The sequence below is a fragment of the Ascaphus truei genome, chromosome 6 (genome assembly GCF_040206685.1).
Source record: "Ascaphus truei isolate aAscTru1 chromosome 6, aAscTru1.hap1, whole genome shotgun sequence".
NCBI classification, from domain to species: Eukaryota; Metazoa; Chordata; class Amphibia; order Anura; family Ascaphidae; genus Ascaphus; species Ascaphus truei.
This window is the reverse complement of record NC_134488.1, coordinates 59,680,455-59,697,917: the sequence shown is the minus strand read 5'-3', so window position 1 is coordinate 59,697,917 and position 17,463 is coordinate 59,680,455. Positions and strand designations below refer to the sequence as shown.

At 40.3% G+C, this 17,463-nt stretch overlaps 1 protein-coding gene across 1 annotated transcript; it reads left to right on the top strand.

Moving 5' to 3' along the window:
• The first annotated feature begins 592 nt into the window (after positions 1-592).
• LOC142498106 (zona pellucida-like domain-containing protein 1) lies at positions 593-16,268 on the top strand. The gene is made up of 10 exons (XM_075606611.1): positions 593-729; positions 6,430-6,491; positions 8,171-8,304; positions 8,378-8,604; positions 10,297-10,484; positions 11,109-11,181; positions 12,202-12,299; positions 13,086-13,172; positions 14,184-14,355; positions 16,155-16,268. Exons 3-10 carry the CDS (start codon positions 8,217-8,219, stop codon positions 16,266-16,268), a joined length of 1,047 nt encoding a protein of 348 aa, XP_075462726.1. The 5' UTR covers positions 593-729; positions 6,430-6,491; positions 8,171-8,216.
• Positions 16,269-17,463: the final 1,195 nt, after the last annotated feature.

The window sequence follows — 17,463 nt, the reverse complement described above, 5'->3', positions numbered from 1 at the left end:
CTCTATTGTTTAAAGCAAAGGCTCTATGCTCCAGGCTATAATACATTTCATGTGTTGTGAAGGGTCTACATACTACTGATCAGCACAAAAGGTTAGATCTATAATGTATCATTGTATGCAAAACATGCCTGAGATGCTTGAAGAGCATTATACATTTAGGCTGTGAATCATTCATTGTTGATGACACTCTTGCAAAAAATAAAGGAACATTGTTGGAGGTAATCGAAGCTGGAAAAAAGAATGGTGTATATAGCGCTAAAAAACTAATGTGCAGTGCATGTGAACAACAAAATGATATGATAAATCCCCTATATGAGGCAAGGCTGCCAGGAAAACTAACCCAAACACAGTTAGTGAGGAAACACAAATGAACAATACAGACTGGCGCCTCAAAGTCTGATTGGAAGGAACATAGATAAGTCCCACATCTGCTCTTCACTGGTTCATTGCTTTTTATTGTGTTATATTAAATTCTCCGTTAATAATTGTCAGCCTATCTGTCATTGTTTTATGTTTGTTTTTTTTTCTGTGTTATATATCCAGTTCATACCTTGTTACGCTATGATTTTTCCTTTTGTCTCCCTTGCACTATATACCATTTCTGCTGCTGTGGAGTCTGCTGTCTAAAGATTGGATCACCCTCCATTGGACACTGCAGCTATTCTTTGGACTTATCTATGTTCTTTCCAATTGGACTTTGAGGCGCCGGTCTGTATTGTTCATTTGGAGGTAATCGAAGGCTTTATTTTTTTATTTTTAAATGAAATACAGGATTGAAGCAGGGGGTCTCTGGAACTGAACCACATTAATAGCGCCAGGGACTATAATACAGAAAAAGAAACCCCTGCTCAGCCTAAAATGAATGTATATGGGGGGAGGTGCTCCTCTGGCTAGAGGGGTATATAGAAGATTAAGGCTGCGTCCATGGTTCCTGATTGCGTGCTGAGGCGTGCGGAGGCTGAGGGAAAGCGGGTGCTTTCCCTGGTCTTAGACCGCGTGCTGTCCGGTGTCGGGGAGTGGGCCAGTGACATCACGGAGCTGGTTCGCCCTCATTGGGTGAACCGCTCACGTGACCGCCCTGCGCTCTGGCGAGCGCGAAAATTAAAAATGTAGCTAAGACGCACACTTGCGTAAGCGAGCCCCTGCTACAGCAGCTCTCATTGTGGCTGCAGGGGCTAAGTGCCGAGTGTAAGCGCATAAGCGCTGACCATGTCCGAGGCCTTATACAAGATAAGTAAACCCAATTATGGGCAGTCTAATCCTCTAGTGAATGTATTCTGATTATTCAATCTAAAAATTCAACAAAACTCTAACATAATGTACAAAGTACTCTATGCTAAATCACTTATGTATCTCCCATTCTGGTTATTCAATATGATAACCAAATGATTGTGCTCTTGAAAATACTTACCTTTTACTACATACTGTAAGATCTTTTACTCAAGCAGGGAGATGTGTGCAAATCACCTATTAAAGAATATAATTGTTAAAATTAGTAACAAAATTGAAGGGTCACGGCAATTGATTAGGCACACAAGGAGTTAACATGTTACACAACTCACATGGAACACGGCTTAAAGTCACAAGGATAGGACCGGGACTCCCCCCACCCTTTGCGCCTTGAAAAAGCGTAGACACACGTGAAACGCGCACGTCGGCGGTACCTGCATATTCACACGCAGGGCATCCTACGTGATTGACTCACCAGCGCTTCCCTGCAAGGTTTAAAGACTCGACAAAAATAGCCTCCTTGCAAGCTGAGCACGTTAGGGGGTGTTTTATAACACCTGTAGGATATAGGATTCCTACTTGAGCCTGCACACTACTTGCTATTGACATACCATACTATCCTCTTTGGCTACATTGTATACAAACTCATAGGCTGCGCTTATAGTGATGGCGACGCGACGTCGTTCAAACAAATGCGTTGTCCCCATCGCAAGCGCTTATAGTAAGCGTGACGTGACGGAGCGAATTTTTGAAGCTGGTAAAATTTGATTTTTCAGAGGCTGTCGCCACATGTGACAGCCTTTGAACCAATCAAAGACCTGGTCGCCCGCAACATCGCCAAAAGCGAATTACAACTTTTGCTAGCGGCGACGGGTGACGTCACCGGTCGCGTCGCCGGCACTATATGCTCGGCCTTAAAAACAGTATAGGTCTTTATGGGTAGACTCTGGACACTTTGTTTTTGGGGACTGCTACTCTTTCTTACCCAGGATATTAGAATCAATACATACAGTGTGCTGCTACCAGCTATAAGTCCTCTATTAGTGCAGGAATGTCTGTGCTTTATCTTATGTGCACTATACATAGGGAATAATTAGAGGTGTGTGTTACCACCCACTGTTATTCCACCACTAATACATATAAGTGGTTTAAAATCAAATGGTAAATGATTCTATCCAAATAGGGTATCTAAGCTTCTTGTTTGGTATATTGACCTAGAGTAACCTAATGATCATTATACACTGGGGGTCAATGACCTGAACTACCCATTTAAGCAGTGTCCCATGTTGGCTAAGATTATCCAATAACTATTGGAGCCTTTTCTACTTTATGCTGATTGGGTTTGACAGTATAGAGAGACTGTTATCAATGCTATAAGGAATTATCAGCTTTCTTAATCAGGTTAGCACCAAGACACTATATTACTGTACATGTATATCTTCTGCAGGACTTGGTGAAAAACTCTGTAACCTGAAAGCAGCTGCATCCAGAGAATAATATTTATTAAAGCTATTCACAATTTTTGATTACAACAACTGTACTATACCTATTAATCCTTAATGCATATCATCTATGGTGTAATTACACTCCTATACCTGTCTTCACTGACAGGATTTTAGATCGGATTGGTTATCAAAACAAAGGAGATTTATATATACATTTCAATCAAAACGCCTTTATCAATGTATAGATTTCAACACTTACATGGGTGTTAAGGGATCCACCACTGCGTTGTTTTGTACCAATATATTTTAATAGGTTATACTAATTAAAGAGTTTTTAATTATGCCAGAATACATTCACCAGGGATTAGAGTGCCATCACTGGGTTTACTTGTCTTGTATAAGTCTACTAGCTGCGGGGACTCCCTGCTTTCCATAGATTCTTACCTCCATGGTGGGTGCTGATAGCCACTCGAGGGTTCACTATACACAGTATGGCTGCTCTTCAAAGATCCAACACATGGGGTGCGACTTCCTATTGGCCCATGTGACTGGGGGCTTCAAACTGCAGGAGATACCAGCACCCCATTCAGATGGATGCATCTCTGGAAGCAGGGGATTCTGGGAGCTGAGATTAACGGGTTCAGCTCCAGTGGCTCCAAACCTGTATTAAAAACTGCTTGGATTGCTCCTTTAAAATACCACAGGTTTAAGTATTGTTTTTTACACCATTTAAAGAAACAAAACCTTTGTTAAATGCACTGTATACTTTAGTTCCTGTTTGATTTCAATGCCATATGATGCAGTTTCAGTAACCGCTGATGCTGGGTATTGCAGTACAATTGGGATTAACTGCTATTTACTTGAGTGGTACAGTAGCTGATGCTGGAATGGATGTGATACCCTACCTGGGAGCTTGATGAATCCCGGTGTATGAATGTCTGCAGACATGGCTGTCTTTCCCCTATTAAGTATTTCTCATTTTCCGTAAGGATCGATTTCTAAAGCCTTAGTTGCACTTAAATATTTGATATATGGGAAAAATGGTGGTGAGTTTGCCTGCCGATATGGGCTCCCCTGCCGAGATCAGCATGCAGCAGAGAGAGCTCCGCCACTCCCTCTGCGCAAATATCGGCAAAAAAATAATATTTTTATTCAAAATTTTATTCATAGTGTAGATGTGCAAGGGGTCTCCGGAGCTGAACCGCATTGGTTTTAGGTCCTGGGACCCCCTGCTTCCCAAGATACAGGCCCTGTTATGGGATGCCGGTATCCCTCTGCTTTTAAATGTCCTGATCATGTGACCGCATTTGTGTACCTCATCATGTGCATGAAATGCCCAGGGGGCTACTACTACATAGGTGAGACGGGACAGGGGCTAAACAAGAGAATTAATCTGCATCACACGCGGAACAAGGGACAGTCCTGTCGGCGAACATTTCTCTGACTCTGGCCACAAGATGAACGATCAGAAGGTGGCCATACTCAAACAAAGGTCATCTTAGAACACCGAAAGAGAGACGGATGCATGAATACAAATTTATGCAACTGCTCAGGACACTTAGCGGTGGCCTAAACCGAGACTGGAGCTTCATGAGTCACTACCCTGACACGAGAGAACTCTCTTCCTGTGAGTGCAAAAAGCCATGTCTATACAGTACATACTGTGCTATATGTATGTACACACAGCTGTCTCTTACACATAAATATGTACAAAGTAATTCTATCCCTAAATACCAATAGGCACCACATAGAATCTACACACATTAATAGTAATGCAACACCCTCTTACATTTCTACACCTGGACACACCATTGGTATACACTCCCACACACACCTTTTGTAAAGCGCTGTATACACTGTGGACAGTGTAAATGTATATTTACATACACACACACAAACATACACACACACTCTTACATCACTAACTTTCAGGGACCATTTAACACATTAAGTCATAAATTACATACTACGCAGGGGGGATGGATAGGTCACAGCTACATTCCAAGATGCACTGTTTTTAAGTGAAAAAAACCTTTCATGCTTTATCCATTGTATCACCGCTGGAAGAAGAGATCAGTGTATCGCAAAAGCTCGCACAAATAAAAGCATTTAGTTAGCCACAGAACGGTATCATCTATTATATATATATATATATATATATATATATAAAATAAATAATAGTAATAATAATAAATAATAGATTATACTAATATATATATATATATATATATGTATATATATATATATATATTAGTATAATCTATTATTTATTATTATTACTATATATATATATATATATATATATATATATATATATATATATATATATATATATGTATATATATATATATATATATACTGTCATTAAGGTTATGGTGGGTAAAAAAAGTGACAAAAACCCTCCACAGTAAAGCATAAAGCAACTGTAAATATTACTGTATGTTCATTTGCATGTCTTAGACAGGTCTGCAACCCTGTCTTTCCCCATTGTCACCCAGCATACAGCGCTTCCACTGCAGCAAGGGATTCTGGGAAATGACATGCAAATGAGCACTCAGTGCCACCTTTTGTCTCAAGCTCGTATTACACAAGCCAATCCTCAAGCCAATGCATGCTGTTTTAAACACAGCTTTTAGACAGAGGCTGCATCTCATCCCAGCCTCTGTCTAAAAGCTGTGTTTAAAACAGCATGCATTGGGTTGAGGATTGGCTTGTGTAATACGAGCTTGAGACAAAAGGTGGCACTGAGTGCTTATTTGCATGTCATTTCCCAGAATCCCTTGCTGCAGTGGAAGCGCTGTATGCTGGGTGACAATGGGGAAAGACAGGGTTGCAGACCTGTCTAAGACATGCAAATGAACATACAGTAATATTTACAGTTGCTATATATATATATATATATATATATATATATATATATATATATATATATATATATATATATATATATATATATATATATATATATATATATATAATAAATTGCAGCAACTAGCACTCAAGTATCCAAAAATCCAGATGCTAATCCCATAGACAATAATAGAAATTATATTACCAGATTGGAGTCCAGCAAATTGGAGACGGCACACCAGGTGTATACTGTATTTCAAAATGCAGCCTGTATTGAAGAAAATACAGGCACCTCAAACAACGTTTCGGTCTGTAGAGAGCACTGCCCTGAGCAAGGTCGCTCGCTGCAGACAGAAACGTTGGTTGAGGTGCCTGTCTTTTCTTCAATACATACTGCATTTTGAAATATACACCTGGTGTGCTGTCTCCAATTTGCTGGACTCCAATCTGGTAGTAGTAGTAGTATTTCAGTTTACATACCATGTAAGGTAATGTTTTTAATCTCAGGGTGAGGTGACCAATTTGAATATACTGTACATCTCCTTTTCAAATATGACCTACAGTAAGCACAAGGCATGCTTTATATTTCAATTATCTTAGGGTGGATGTCCTTAGACAAGCGAGCATTTGATTAGGAGCACAAATACATTTTTTGCATGTAAATCTTGAATGCCAGATCCTTATGCTATGAGATAGTGACATATCTGTAACACCCCTGTGCTTTTCTTTGGTGGGAACATGATCCACTGTTTTCAAGTATCATCTTTTGCCCTGAAAAAAAAAAGAAAGGGAATGAAATTCAAACTGAAAATCAAAACGATGTCTTGCCTGCCAGTTACAGTAGATATCAATTTCCATTTATAAAATCAACTTCCCTTTTCTAACCCCGTATAAATATTTTCAGGACACAACACATCTCCATACATCAGCCAACACAGAGGTCTTAAGACTTGTCTGCAATTAACGGTATGTGGTTTCTTTTGTAACAACGACGCGTATGAAGAATGAGTTCTATAGAAAAAACTTCTAGTAAAATTTTTACAATAACCTGCTTTTTCTAAAAACGGCGCAAATTATTTAGAAAAAAGGGATAATTGTCAGCAGTACACATATGAGCGTATTGTTGTATACCTGAATATATATATATATATATATATATATATATATATATATATATATATATATATATATATTGAACACAATGTATTTGTAATACATTTGGCAGTTTAAAAAAAAACATTCAATAAAATAATACGTTAGCTGATGTTTTAAAAATACAAATACTGAACTGTTGTATATATCTATACAGTATAAGTCTCTCTGTGTGTGTGCACGAACACACACATCCAGATAAGAATATATATATTTATTTACATCTCTGATGAGGATTTAGGTCAAGAATCAACATAGTGTACTTATTTTGTGAATTTGGGGAAGTGAAAAAATAGTAGAATGTTCCATTATACAGGGATATCAAAAGTTTACCATGCAAGAAAGTGGTAGGTTTATTAAATAAAAAATGCTATTGTTTTCAAAGGTTATTTTTCATTATTAAATGTGGTGCTTTTATTTTCCCTCCTGCTGCAACATTGGGACTTTTTTTATATAATTAATATTTTATTGACAACAAAAGTGATCTTAATTTTTTTTATTTTTACAAACTGGAAGGATACTATGAGGATAAATATGTACATTTTAACAACAATAATGATATCACATAAAATATGGCGACTTTAATAAATATCCCCAACAGCTTGTTTATTTTCAAACAAAATCACACAATTTTATTTATCAGGCATTGGTGTATTACACTATTACTATATTATTCTGTATATTACAGTTACTATACTATTCTGTTATTTAACCATACTCTGATATTATATTAAATGTCATACATTTAATATGAATATGTTATATATGCTATACATGTATGTATTATAGTTATTCTTAACCATGTTCTAAAGAATCTGAAAATGTTTAGCATTGAAAAAATACACATATAAGTTTGATACAGCTGTCTGTGAGTAGGTTTACTGGCTATGCACTTCTTTAACCCAAGCTGTGCTGAAAAGATGTATAATACGGCATGCATAAGCTTACAGTATAAGGGGCCCATGTTAAATTGGGCAAGAAGCAAGAGGTGTGTGCTCATTTGCATGTCATTACCCAGAATCCCTGGCTGCTGTGGAAACACTGCTTGCTAAGCGATAATGCGGGAAAACGAGGTTGGAGACCTGTCCGAGACATGCAAATAAATCACAAGTGGTATTTTTATTTGCTGTAAAATTTGGTACATGGCATTGTAGTGTGTCTATATTGTACCTATTCCCTTATTTCCATTATTCTTTAATAACGTCTCTCCAAACTATATTCTGACAATGTACAGTAGATGAAAATACCTTAATACACTGGTCCCTTCCTATTCAATATAACGAGAAGTGGAGGAACACACAGTTAACGACCTATCAACTTCTCTTCCCGTAAATGGAATGTAATACATTGTTAACTGTGCATTAACCTACTGCACAGCATGTAAAATAACATTGTAGTGAGGAGTGTTTAAGGTGCTCCTGTAAACGTCAATTTTATGTTTAAGTGCTGTTTTTGGAGGGCAAATTTTACTTTGAATGCATTTTATTTTACAGAATATGGTAAACTCCACTATATGCTTGTAAACTCGTAGGCCTGAAAATGAGCTTTCCCCTTCTCTTGCTGCTAGTCATATCCGCGCAGCGATGTTCTGGAGATGTCTGTTCGGAAGCATATAGTAGGCTTCCAGGTAAGTGTAAGTTATAATAATGGTGTATACAGTGTGAAGAAGTTGGCTGTGTTCTGAACCCCTTTCTTTTTAGACAACAGTGACATTGCAGTAACCTGTGGACCAATTGCTATGAAGCTGTCCATTAATGCATGCCCAGTTTGGTTCGCCAATTTTAATCCCCTTGATCTGGCTCTAAATGGCAAACACAATCAATCCACCTGTCTTGGCACCTTGGATAACTCTACGAACCCTCCAGTCATGAGATTCACCCTTCCCGTGAGTGACACAAGTGGAAATGCATGCGGTAACACTATTCAAGTAAGTACCTTTGTTGTCTAACTCAGGGATTCCAGAAAAGAACACAGCTGACACTCAGTCATTTTCAATTTAAATAGTACTTATTGGGGCTATGGTCTTGTACCATCCCCTCCGAGGTGCACATCATAGAAAATATCTGCTGAAAGGCACTCAAGTTTGTAGTTGCGGAGTTGACGGCTTGAAGCCTGACAAAGGGGTAGGAGGCCCTGAAACATTGCTGGCTAAATGCGGGAAAATATATGCTAAATAGTGTCAGAATGGAGGGAACTGTTTGTAAATGTAATGTTTTCTTTACCATTACCTCACCTTGTCCTTATCAAAGAGACAATGAAGGAAAGGTGAGGAGGAAAGAGGGGGGGCTCTGGCTGAGCAAACCTTGTAGAACACACAGTGACACAACACAGGAGTAGCCAGAGGAAATCTAACGCTCCCAAGTCTCAGCTCACCGTGTTTACACCAGTCTTCACCCCCTCCTCTCCCACTCCGCCACCAGGCAGCACAGCCCCCTCTCCCGCCCCACCACCAGTCTGCACACATCCCCCTCTTCCACTCCACCACCAGTCTGCACCCCCCCTCTCCCACTCCACCACCAGGCTGCACCCCCCTCTCCACCACCAGTCTGCACCCCCTCCCACTCCACCACCAGTCTGCACACCCCCCTCTCCTCTGCTGATGGCATGTTTTTACTTCTAGGTACAGTAATTTAAAAATATTCTACACTTAATTTATAGATGGATAATATGAAATCCAATTTAGTCTGAATAGAAATGTTATGACAAACTGCAGTACAGCTTAGTGATGATAAAAGAAATACTGGTGCTACTATAGCTTGAGGTTTACCTGGATATCTGTGGTCAAATGAACTGTGGGTGAGGTCTACACTAGATGGCGCTCTGCTTCAGCCAGTGTAGCTGTAAGCACACTTTATGGCACTGCCCTTACCCTAAAACCCCTTACCCGAAGACCTTGCCTTAGCCTAATTTTGTTTTAATATTATATTGTTCCCGGGTAGACCTCACGCTATAGTGTATATTTTGCTGTAGACCTCATGCTACAGTAGCACCAAAGTACTAGCATCATACATATATATACACATGTGCGCACAGCACGCTGTACATAGAATTGTGCAGACATAATGCGTTCCCACCCTAAAGACGTGTTGGAGGCAAAGGTAGATAAAGTGACTTGCCTAATGTCACAAGGAGATCAGACACTGGAATTTGAACCTTCTTGCACCTGCTTCAAAGGCAGTATTTTTACCATCGAAAGTTAGGCCGCGATTCAAGTGGCGGAGCGTGCCGCCAGACCAAATTAATGTAGACCAATTAAGGCGCGCGATCAAGCGCTATGAAGCGACAGATAACAGAGGAGACAAATGTTTTTCAAATTTGCAGCGCGACTGCCACGTCACGGCCGCGTCATGTGAGCGGTTTAGCCAATAAGGGTGAACCGCTCACGTGACGTCACGGCCATGTCTCCACCTTTGCCTCCCTGTCGCCTTCAGCCTAGTGCATGTTTTGGATGTGACGCCACGCGCATGTTCGCGCGCATGCCGCTACTATAATCACGCCCTTACTTGACATTACAGAATTACTTGTACTGTAAGTAACTCAAAGTTACAGAATTACTCAATTGTGTTGTATTTCCTAATATTTATTGTAGAAGTAAATTAAATCTTTTGCCGTGCCCCAGATTACAGAAGGACAAGGTAGTGGAGCCTTCAGTGATTATTCCAGTGTTCAAACAGTGGTCATCTCTGGATTTGTGGATACTCTGCCACCCACAAACACAGGAATTGTCACCTATAGCACAAACCTGTACTATAACTTCTCGTGCCACTACCCTCTGCAGTATATGCTTAACAACACTCAGCTCCTGACGTGAGTATGGGTTATGTGTTCGCATTCACAACTGATACTCATTGCTGGTGATACTTTAATTTTGTTTGAAATATATATATAATTAATGCATCCTGTGATACTGGCTAGCTAGATTGAGGACTCTGCAAACTACATTATAATTCAGAATATCGTAACATGTTAACTGAGTACAGTACTGTATATTGCAATTATTCAAATCACTCAAAAATCCCTGTCTTAGACTACATCTGTATATTGGGATTAATAAGAATACTGTGAATAACATACACACTGCTTAATGTACGTAAACATATCTCCATGTCAATGAGTCTGACCTCTATTAAAATGTTCTGGAGAAGTAGCTGCACAGTGTAAGACACTGAAACTCTGCGGAAAGTGTATTTCAGACACGCTTGCAAGATATCCAATCACCATTTATTAACAAATACTGAAATAGACACAAATTTATATCCTCCTTTGCATTTGCTACATCCAAATACCTACGTCAGGAAGTTGGAAATAACATTGAGCTGTTAAATACCATCCTTTTTAAGGGAGTGGACATACAGTAGGAAATCCCACAAACTCCCAGCGTGGTGACTAGGGGACATGGAATCACTAAACTCTTTTCTTGTCTGCTTCTAGGTCTTTTGGAGCAGTGGCCATCAACAGCGACAATGGCAGCTTCATCAGCACCATGAGCATGAGTCTGTTTACAGTGAGTGTAACATAGGAACACATTTCCAAGTGCATTAAAAAATAGTGGTGCTGTTCTTTAGTTCAATTTTTTAAAAGCAGTCACTTGTAGCTGGCCAAAAAATAATTATTAAATTGGGCTACGCCATAAGACATCTTGTGGGGCCAGAAGACAATGTATGACCCATTTGTTTTAATTGGTTGTACAGTATCCTTTGGCATAGCACCACTTAGTAAATGGGGTCCATAACACTGAACATTTCGCCCTAACAGTATAACTTATTTGTATCCTGTGATCAATATTCTTATCGGCTACTTCTGTTTATTTGTTCGGCTAATGATGATATCAGAAGTACTTTTACTTTACAAAAAAAAAAAACCTCCAAAAAAACAATATACTTGTAGATTATAGGATCAGCTTAAAGAGATCTGATAAAGTTTATAAAAGCTCTCCAAAATATGTTAACCTTTTTATATTAACAGAAAGAGTCTGATTCTGAAACAGTTCTATGTTAAACAATTATTTATACTCGATCAACAACATACTACATAGCATTGAACCATCCTTATATTACTCCTGTAGTAAAATATTTCTGCTCATTCACCTACTGTGTGATACACTTTTACTTCCTCCTGGCATTCAATTATTATTTATTTAATCATAATCTTAAACCCATGGTTTACTCAAAAAATGTGCTCTATATTGTTCTGTGTATTGTTTCTTTTTAGCTATGAATCTCTGTTAAAAAATACCTGCTAACACTGACAGATGACAAGTATCTCCACAATTCATTGCAGTCATTGTGTTCATGGATATTTTCCTTTGTAATTCTGCTGGATTCAAATAGGATTTTTTTTATTATTTATTGATAAATTTAAACCAGGAGCTTCAATCACCCTCCTTTTGGGGTGGTTGTCAGGGTGGGGGGGGGGGGGGGGGGAGAGGGAGGTGGTTGTCGGGGGGGGGGGGGGGTGTACTAATAACGGTATAATTCTAGTGTGACATTATTAAAAAAATTCCTACTGTACTTATCATTTTAAGGACCAAGGCTTTTCCAGTGCACTGCAACGAAATGGAACGGTTTATCCCCTAAAGCAAATAATATATGTTCAAGTGACTCTCAATAACTCAAAATCAAGGTAAGGGTTAACTTCGTCTATTAGTATTTGAGAAAAACGGGTCTTTTTCTTTCAAAGAGGTTAGCACCACTGTTAGTACTAAATCCAGGTTTAGGACTGAAAACACTACGGCCAATGATGTCAAATATACTGCTGACCGAGTCCGGGAATCTCAATCATTCTCTAAAATGTACCACAATTCATAAAAAAAAATTGGTGTTTTTTATATACAAAAATCTGCCACGTAAAAGTATTATTAAATGCTTTTTAAAGTCAGTGTGTAAACGTGCTGAGCTGAGACTTGGGAGAGGTCAGATTCCCTCTGGCTGCTCCCTGGTGTCTGATGCCACGTGTTCCACAAGAGTTTGCACAGGCACAACCTTCCTCTCGTCCTCTCACCTTATCTTTATTGCCACTTTGATAAGGATAGGGTGGGATAAGGGTAAAAAAAAAAATTTGCCTGACAAACACTCCCCCATTCAGAGGCCCCTCAGAAATGCAATTTGTAATTGTTGCTTTTAGCACTGTTGGATTTGTTTAAGGAAGAGGATTAGATTTAAAATTCTTTAAAATAGGATGTTTTGGGGACAGTTACGTGGGATGGCACCTTTATGGGCAGATATTATCTGGAGAACAAGTGGAGGGCACAGAGAATTCACTTTGTTGCACACCACCCTTATAGAACATAATATTTAGTTGATTATCAACTCCTCCCCCTTTTTTTCCTCAGAAATTATATGGCATTAATACAATCTGTTTGGTACCTAGCAAATATTATCTAACTAAATGGTGTTTCCCTTTTTGTAGCTTTAACGTACTGCTGGATCAGTGTTTTGCCACGCCGTCTGCTGTGGTCACAACTATACCAAGCGAGAAATACAACTTTTTCACAGGGTAATCTGCAATTTAACATGCGCGCATATGACGCCAGATCCTGCTCAGTAACTTGGGTTAGACCTTCATTTGAAAAGAGCATTTCATGCAATTTTTTTTATTTATTATTTTTTTTAACATAGGTTTGAAGCTGAATCCCATTAATTTCTGCTCTGTGGACCTCCTCCTTCCCAAGATACAGGCCTCCAAAGGGGCGCCGGCATCTCAGCAAAGTTTAAAGCTCTCGCATCACGAGGGCCAATAGTAAGCCGAACCTGATGATGTCACAGCTTCCTATTGGCCCACAGCTAGCCGAGTGGAGTGGCTATTGGCACCCCCTATGGAAGAAAGTATCTCCTGAATTAGGGGGTCCACCGAGCTGAAATGAACGGGGCTCAGCTCTGGAGACCTCCCTGCTTCAAACCTATGTTTCAAAAATTGAAAATCCGCAGCACTCACGAATAGAGAAAAAGCTGTTTACTGTATTCTCAATAAATCATCGATCAGTCAGACAAGCTCCAGAGCGACGTACGCTTCAGACCACAAGGTCTTTTCTCAAGCTCTCACAGAGAGTGTGGTCTGAAACGTACGTCGCTCTGGAGCTTGTCTGACCGCCTGATGATTTACTGAGAATAAACAACATATACTGTACATACACACATACATACACACATACATACACATACACACACACACACACACACACACACACACACACACACACACACACACACACACACACACACACACACACACACACACACACACACACACACACACACACACACACACACACACACACACACACACATACACACACACACATACACACACACACATACACACATACACACACACACACACACACATACACACATACACACATATACACATATATATCCTCATACACTCATACATATGCCTACCAGTACCAGCTGTGATGTCATTTTGTGCAGAATGCAACTGTACTTACTGTATATGTAGTTGCAGTATTGCAATGCCTATATAAACGTTTTCTTGTGTTTGTTTTAGGTGTAGTGTGCAAAACAAGACCAACATTATTTCCAATGGTAAAGACAAAGCTGCCAAGTTTAGCTTTGAGACTTTCCGCTTTCTGCAGCACAGTGGGCAGAAAACATCGACAATCTACTTGCACTGCATTACCAGGCTGTGCGAGCCAGAGCAGTGCCTGCAGTATCTTTCAGTACGTTACTTCTCCTACATGAAGCCACCTGTGCCTGTCTATAATTGTGTACTGTATATACCTTTACTTAATAAAATAACTAAGTTAAATCATGACACATAATGTAGTATAGTCCATATTTATTATGCCATATGACACAACCCAGCGCTGGAAGACACTTTATGGCCCATTATGGCTGTCAGGTGTGTTATGGCATAGCATCACTTAGAACCGTGGGGCTCGGTGCAATGGCACTGATAGAACCGCCATCAAGCCGACCCTGGGTGGCTCAATCAGACCCTTCTTCAGCACAGGTTGCTCAGTCTTTGACTGAGCCTTTGATTGAGCCCCCTGTGCTAAAGCTGGGATACCCTGAAAACCTGACCTCCTGAGGGAGGGGGGGGGGGGGAGCTTGAAGACAGGAGTTGAGCACCCGTGGGCTAAGGTGTCTCTGGTACTGCAAAGTGTCACATGGCATAGCACTACACAGTAAACATGGTCCTTTATGTTTTCCTCTGTGTGCTGTCATGTTCAATATTCTGCATCTCTCCCCTGTCCCTTGTGATTTAATTTATGACTCTGCCTGTGACCCTTTGGTAACTGCAGGAGCTGGTGTTATTTTAACATTAAGTAGTCCTTTGAGTCTGATTTTTATTAGCAGTGTATTAGAGGCATTAATATTGAAAGCATATATGCTACTAGATCATTTAGTTACTTTGTATCTTCATGTGCCTTAAATTACATCACCAACACGGTGACTCGTGTTATCTTTCCACTATATTATATATTAAATTGCAGAATCTTTGTCTAAAAGCATCCTCCTACTGGAACAAGCAAGATGCTCTTGAACTGTCTAAAATAGATTTTCATGAGTCAAAAAACTCTTCATGGACAACTGGAGATCCATAGACAATTGGAGGTCATCTGATTGTGAGATAATTTTGATCATCCCTGCAGATTTTATATATTTGAGATGCACCTTCATTCTATAGTAGTGGTTTTCAACCTTCTTTTTGGTTAACCCTAGAATTATATTGTGAAATTCTGGGGAACCTCAACCCTCTCTTCCCCCTTACACTCCCCCCAACCCCCCCCTTACACTCCCCCCATCCCCCCCCTTACACTCCCCCTCTCTCACCCCCTTACACTCCCCCTCACTCTCTTCCTCTCGCTGTCTTTCCCCCCCTCTTACACTCCCATCTCTCTCTCTCTCTCTTCCCGCTTACTCTCCCCTCTCTCTACATTCCCCCCATTACACCCCCCCTTCTTTCTCTTCTTCCCTTTCACTACCCCTCTCTTCCTTCCCCCCTTACGATCCGCCCCCTCTCTCTTCCTGGTTCTGGCACACTGCAGCTCCCTCCTCCGCTCAGAAGTTGGACCAAACTTCTGGTGCCACCAGGAGGAGGGAGAAGATTGCAGTGACCATTGGCTGGCCAGCCAGGCTGCTGCTGCATGGGGAGCCACCAGCCAACACTGTTGGGGAGCTGCTGGACACTTGTCTCAGCTCTCCCAGCCCCTGTCAGTTGCGAGAACCTTTGAGGGTTGCCAACCCTGTTCTATAGTTTTAAAGCGGATCTCTTGGTAGTAGTAAAGAAGCTCTTGAGAATCACTAAAGTAGAGCTCTGTGAGCTATCCACAAACTCATCATGCACCAATCCATCCACGGACCTCAGTTTGAGAACATCTGAATTTAAGAGTATTTCCATTATCACTGTGGATATGATATAGTTGAGGTTCACCTTGATTAAATAGTTTCAGATTGTTTCATGCTTGTGTGTATATATATATATATATATAACAGTCTCTTGTTTTCTCAACAGGGATGCACTAATACTACAAGGAGCAAGAGAGAAGCAAATCCAGTTGAAAGTGCAACAGAATCAGTCACAGTTTCATCTGGACCCATCTATTTAACTGGTGGGAATTCTACATGATCCATAGTTTTGCCCATGTAATTGGGTCTGTCATGATATCAACACAAATACAGAATATTGCTTTTAAATTGAAAGGAGGAATTTTTACACTGCATACCCGAGCTTCAATGCATCTTGTTTGATATATTTTCTTGTGGAAAATTCGCCTTTAAAAATGGACATGAGAGAGACCAATATAGTTATAGTCCCATTTACTTAGGTACATTGACTCCACATGGCAAGATGAATGATACCTAGGAAGTTACCCAAGATATCGGGAAAATATGAAAATAAAAAAATATGCAAAAATGATTTAACTTGTAAGTTTGCATTACAGTTAGGTTAATCTATTTGTAGACATAGTAGTAAATAGTCTCTCTCTCAGCGTTAATATTAACGAAGCTTAGTGGATATGGGATTCATATTATTTAGCCTGTAATTAACTTATTTGCACAGCATATCATTTGAAATAAAGGCAGTTAAAAATAAACCCAAACTTTTTATGGTTAACATCATACTATTTGCTGTAGCGAATACTGCATTACCTTGAATGTAACTTAATGAGCTACTGTAAATGGCGCATACGGCATGCAGATTAAAATGGTGCATTAATTAAACACCCTAGCTAAAATTACCTGTAGCTATGTGTATGTATGTGTGTTTTAAGTTATGGTGGGTGAAAAAGGCAACAAGAAACCTCCACCGTATTGCATATACCAAATAAAAAGATAACTTGTGAGCACATTCACATGTCTTAGGCAGGTCTGCAGCCCTGCCTTTCACCATTATCACCCAGCATACAGTGTTTCCACTGCAGCAAGGGATTCTGGGAAATTACATGCAAATGAGCACACCGTATCACCTTTTGTCTGAAAAACCATTGTTACATGGAGCCCATATAAGCACCATTGTGCCCGGCTTCGCCCAAAGAATGTAATAGTGAATACATGTCCCCGGCCCCCCCGTGCCCCCCCGCTGCCGGCACATCTCCCTGAGCCCTCCCCCGCTGCTGGATGTAGTGTGGGGTGAGATTTGTGTCTGTCTGTGTGTGTGTATATATATATGTGTGTGTGTGTGTGTCCACCCCTGCTGGCGGCACATCTCCCCGCTCTGCTGTGGCATGTCCCCTCGCTGCCGGCACATCCCCCTGCCCCCCTTCTCGCGGGCAGCACATTTTCCTGGCCCCCCATTTGTACATCTCCCTCTGCTGCCGGCA

What these genes read in the sequence shown, in the direction of transcription:
- LOC142498106 (XM_075606611.1), top strand. Translation starts at nt 8,217, where the DNA reads ATGAGCTTTCCCCTTCTCTTGCTGCTAGTCATATCCGCGCAGCGATGT. An exon ending in AGCATATAGTAGGCTTCCAG is followed by an intron (nt 8,305 to 8,377) that starts GTAAGTGTAAGT and finishes CTTTCTTTTTAG; the next exon opens with ACAACAGTGACATTGCAGTA. An exon ending in CATGCGGTAACACTATTCAA is followed by an intron (nt 8,605 to 10,296) that starts GTAAGTACCTTT and finishes GCCGTGCCCCAG; the next exon opens with ATTACAGAAGGACAAGGTAG.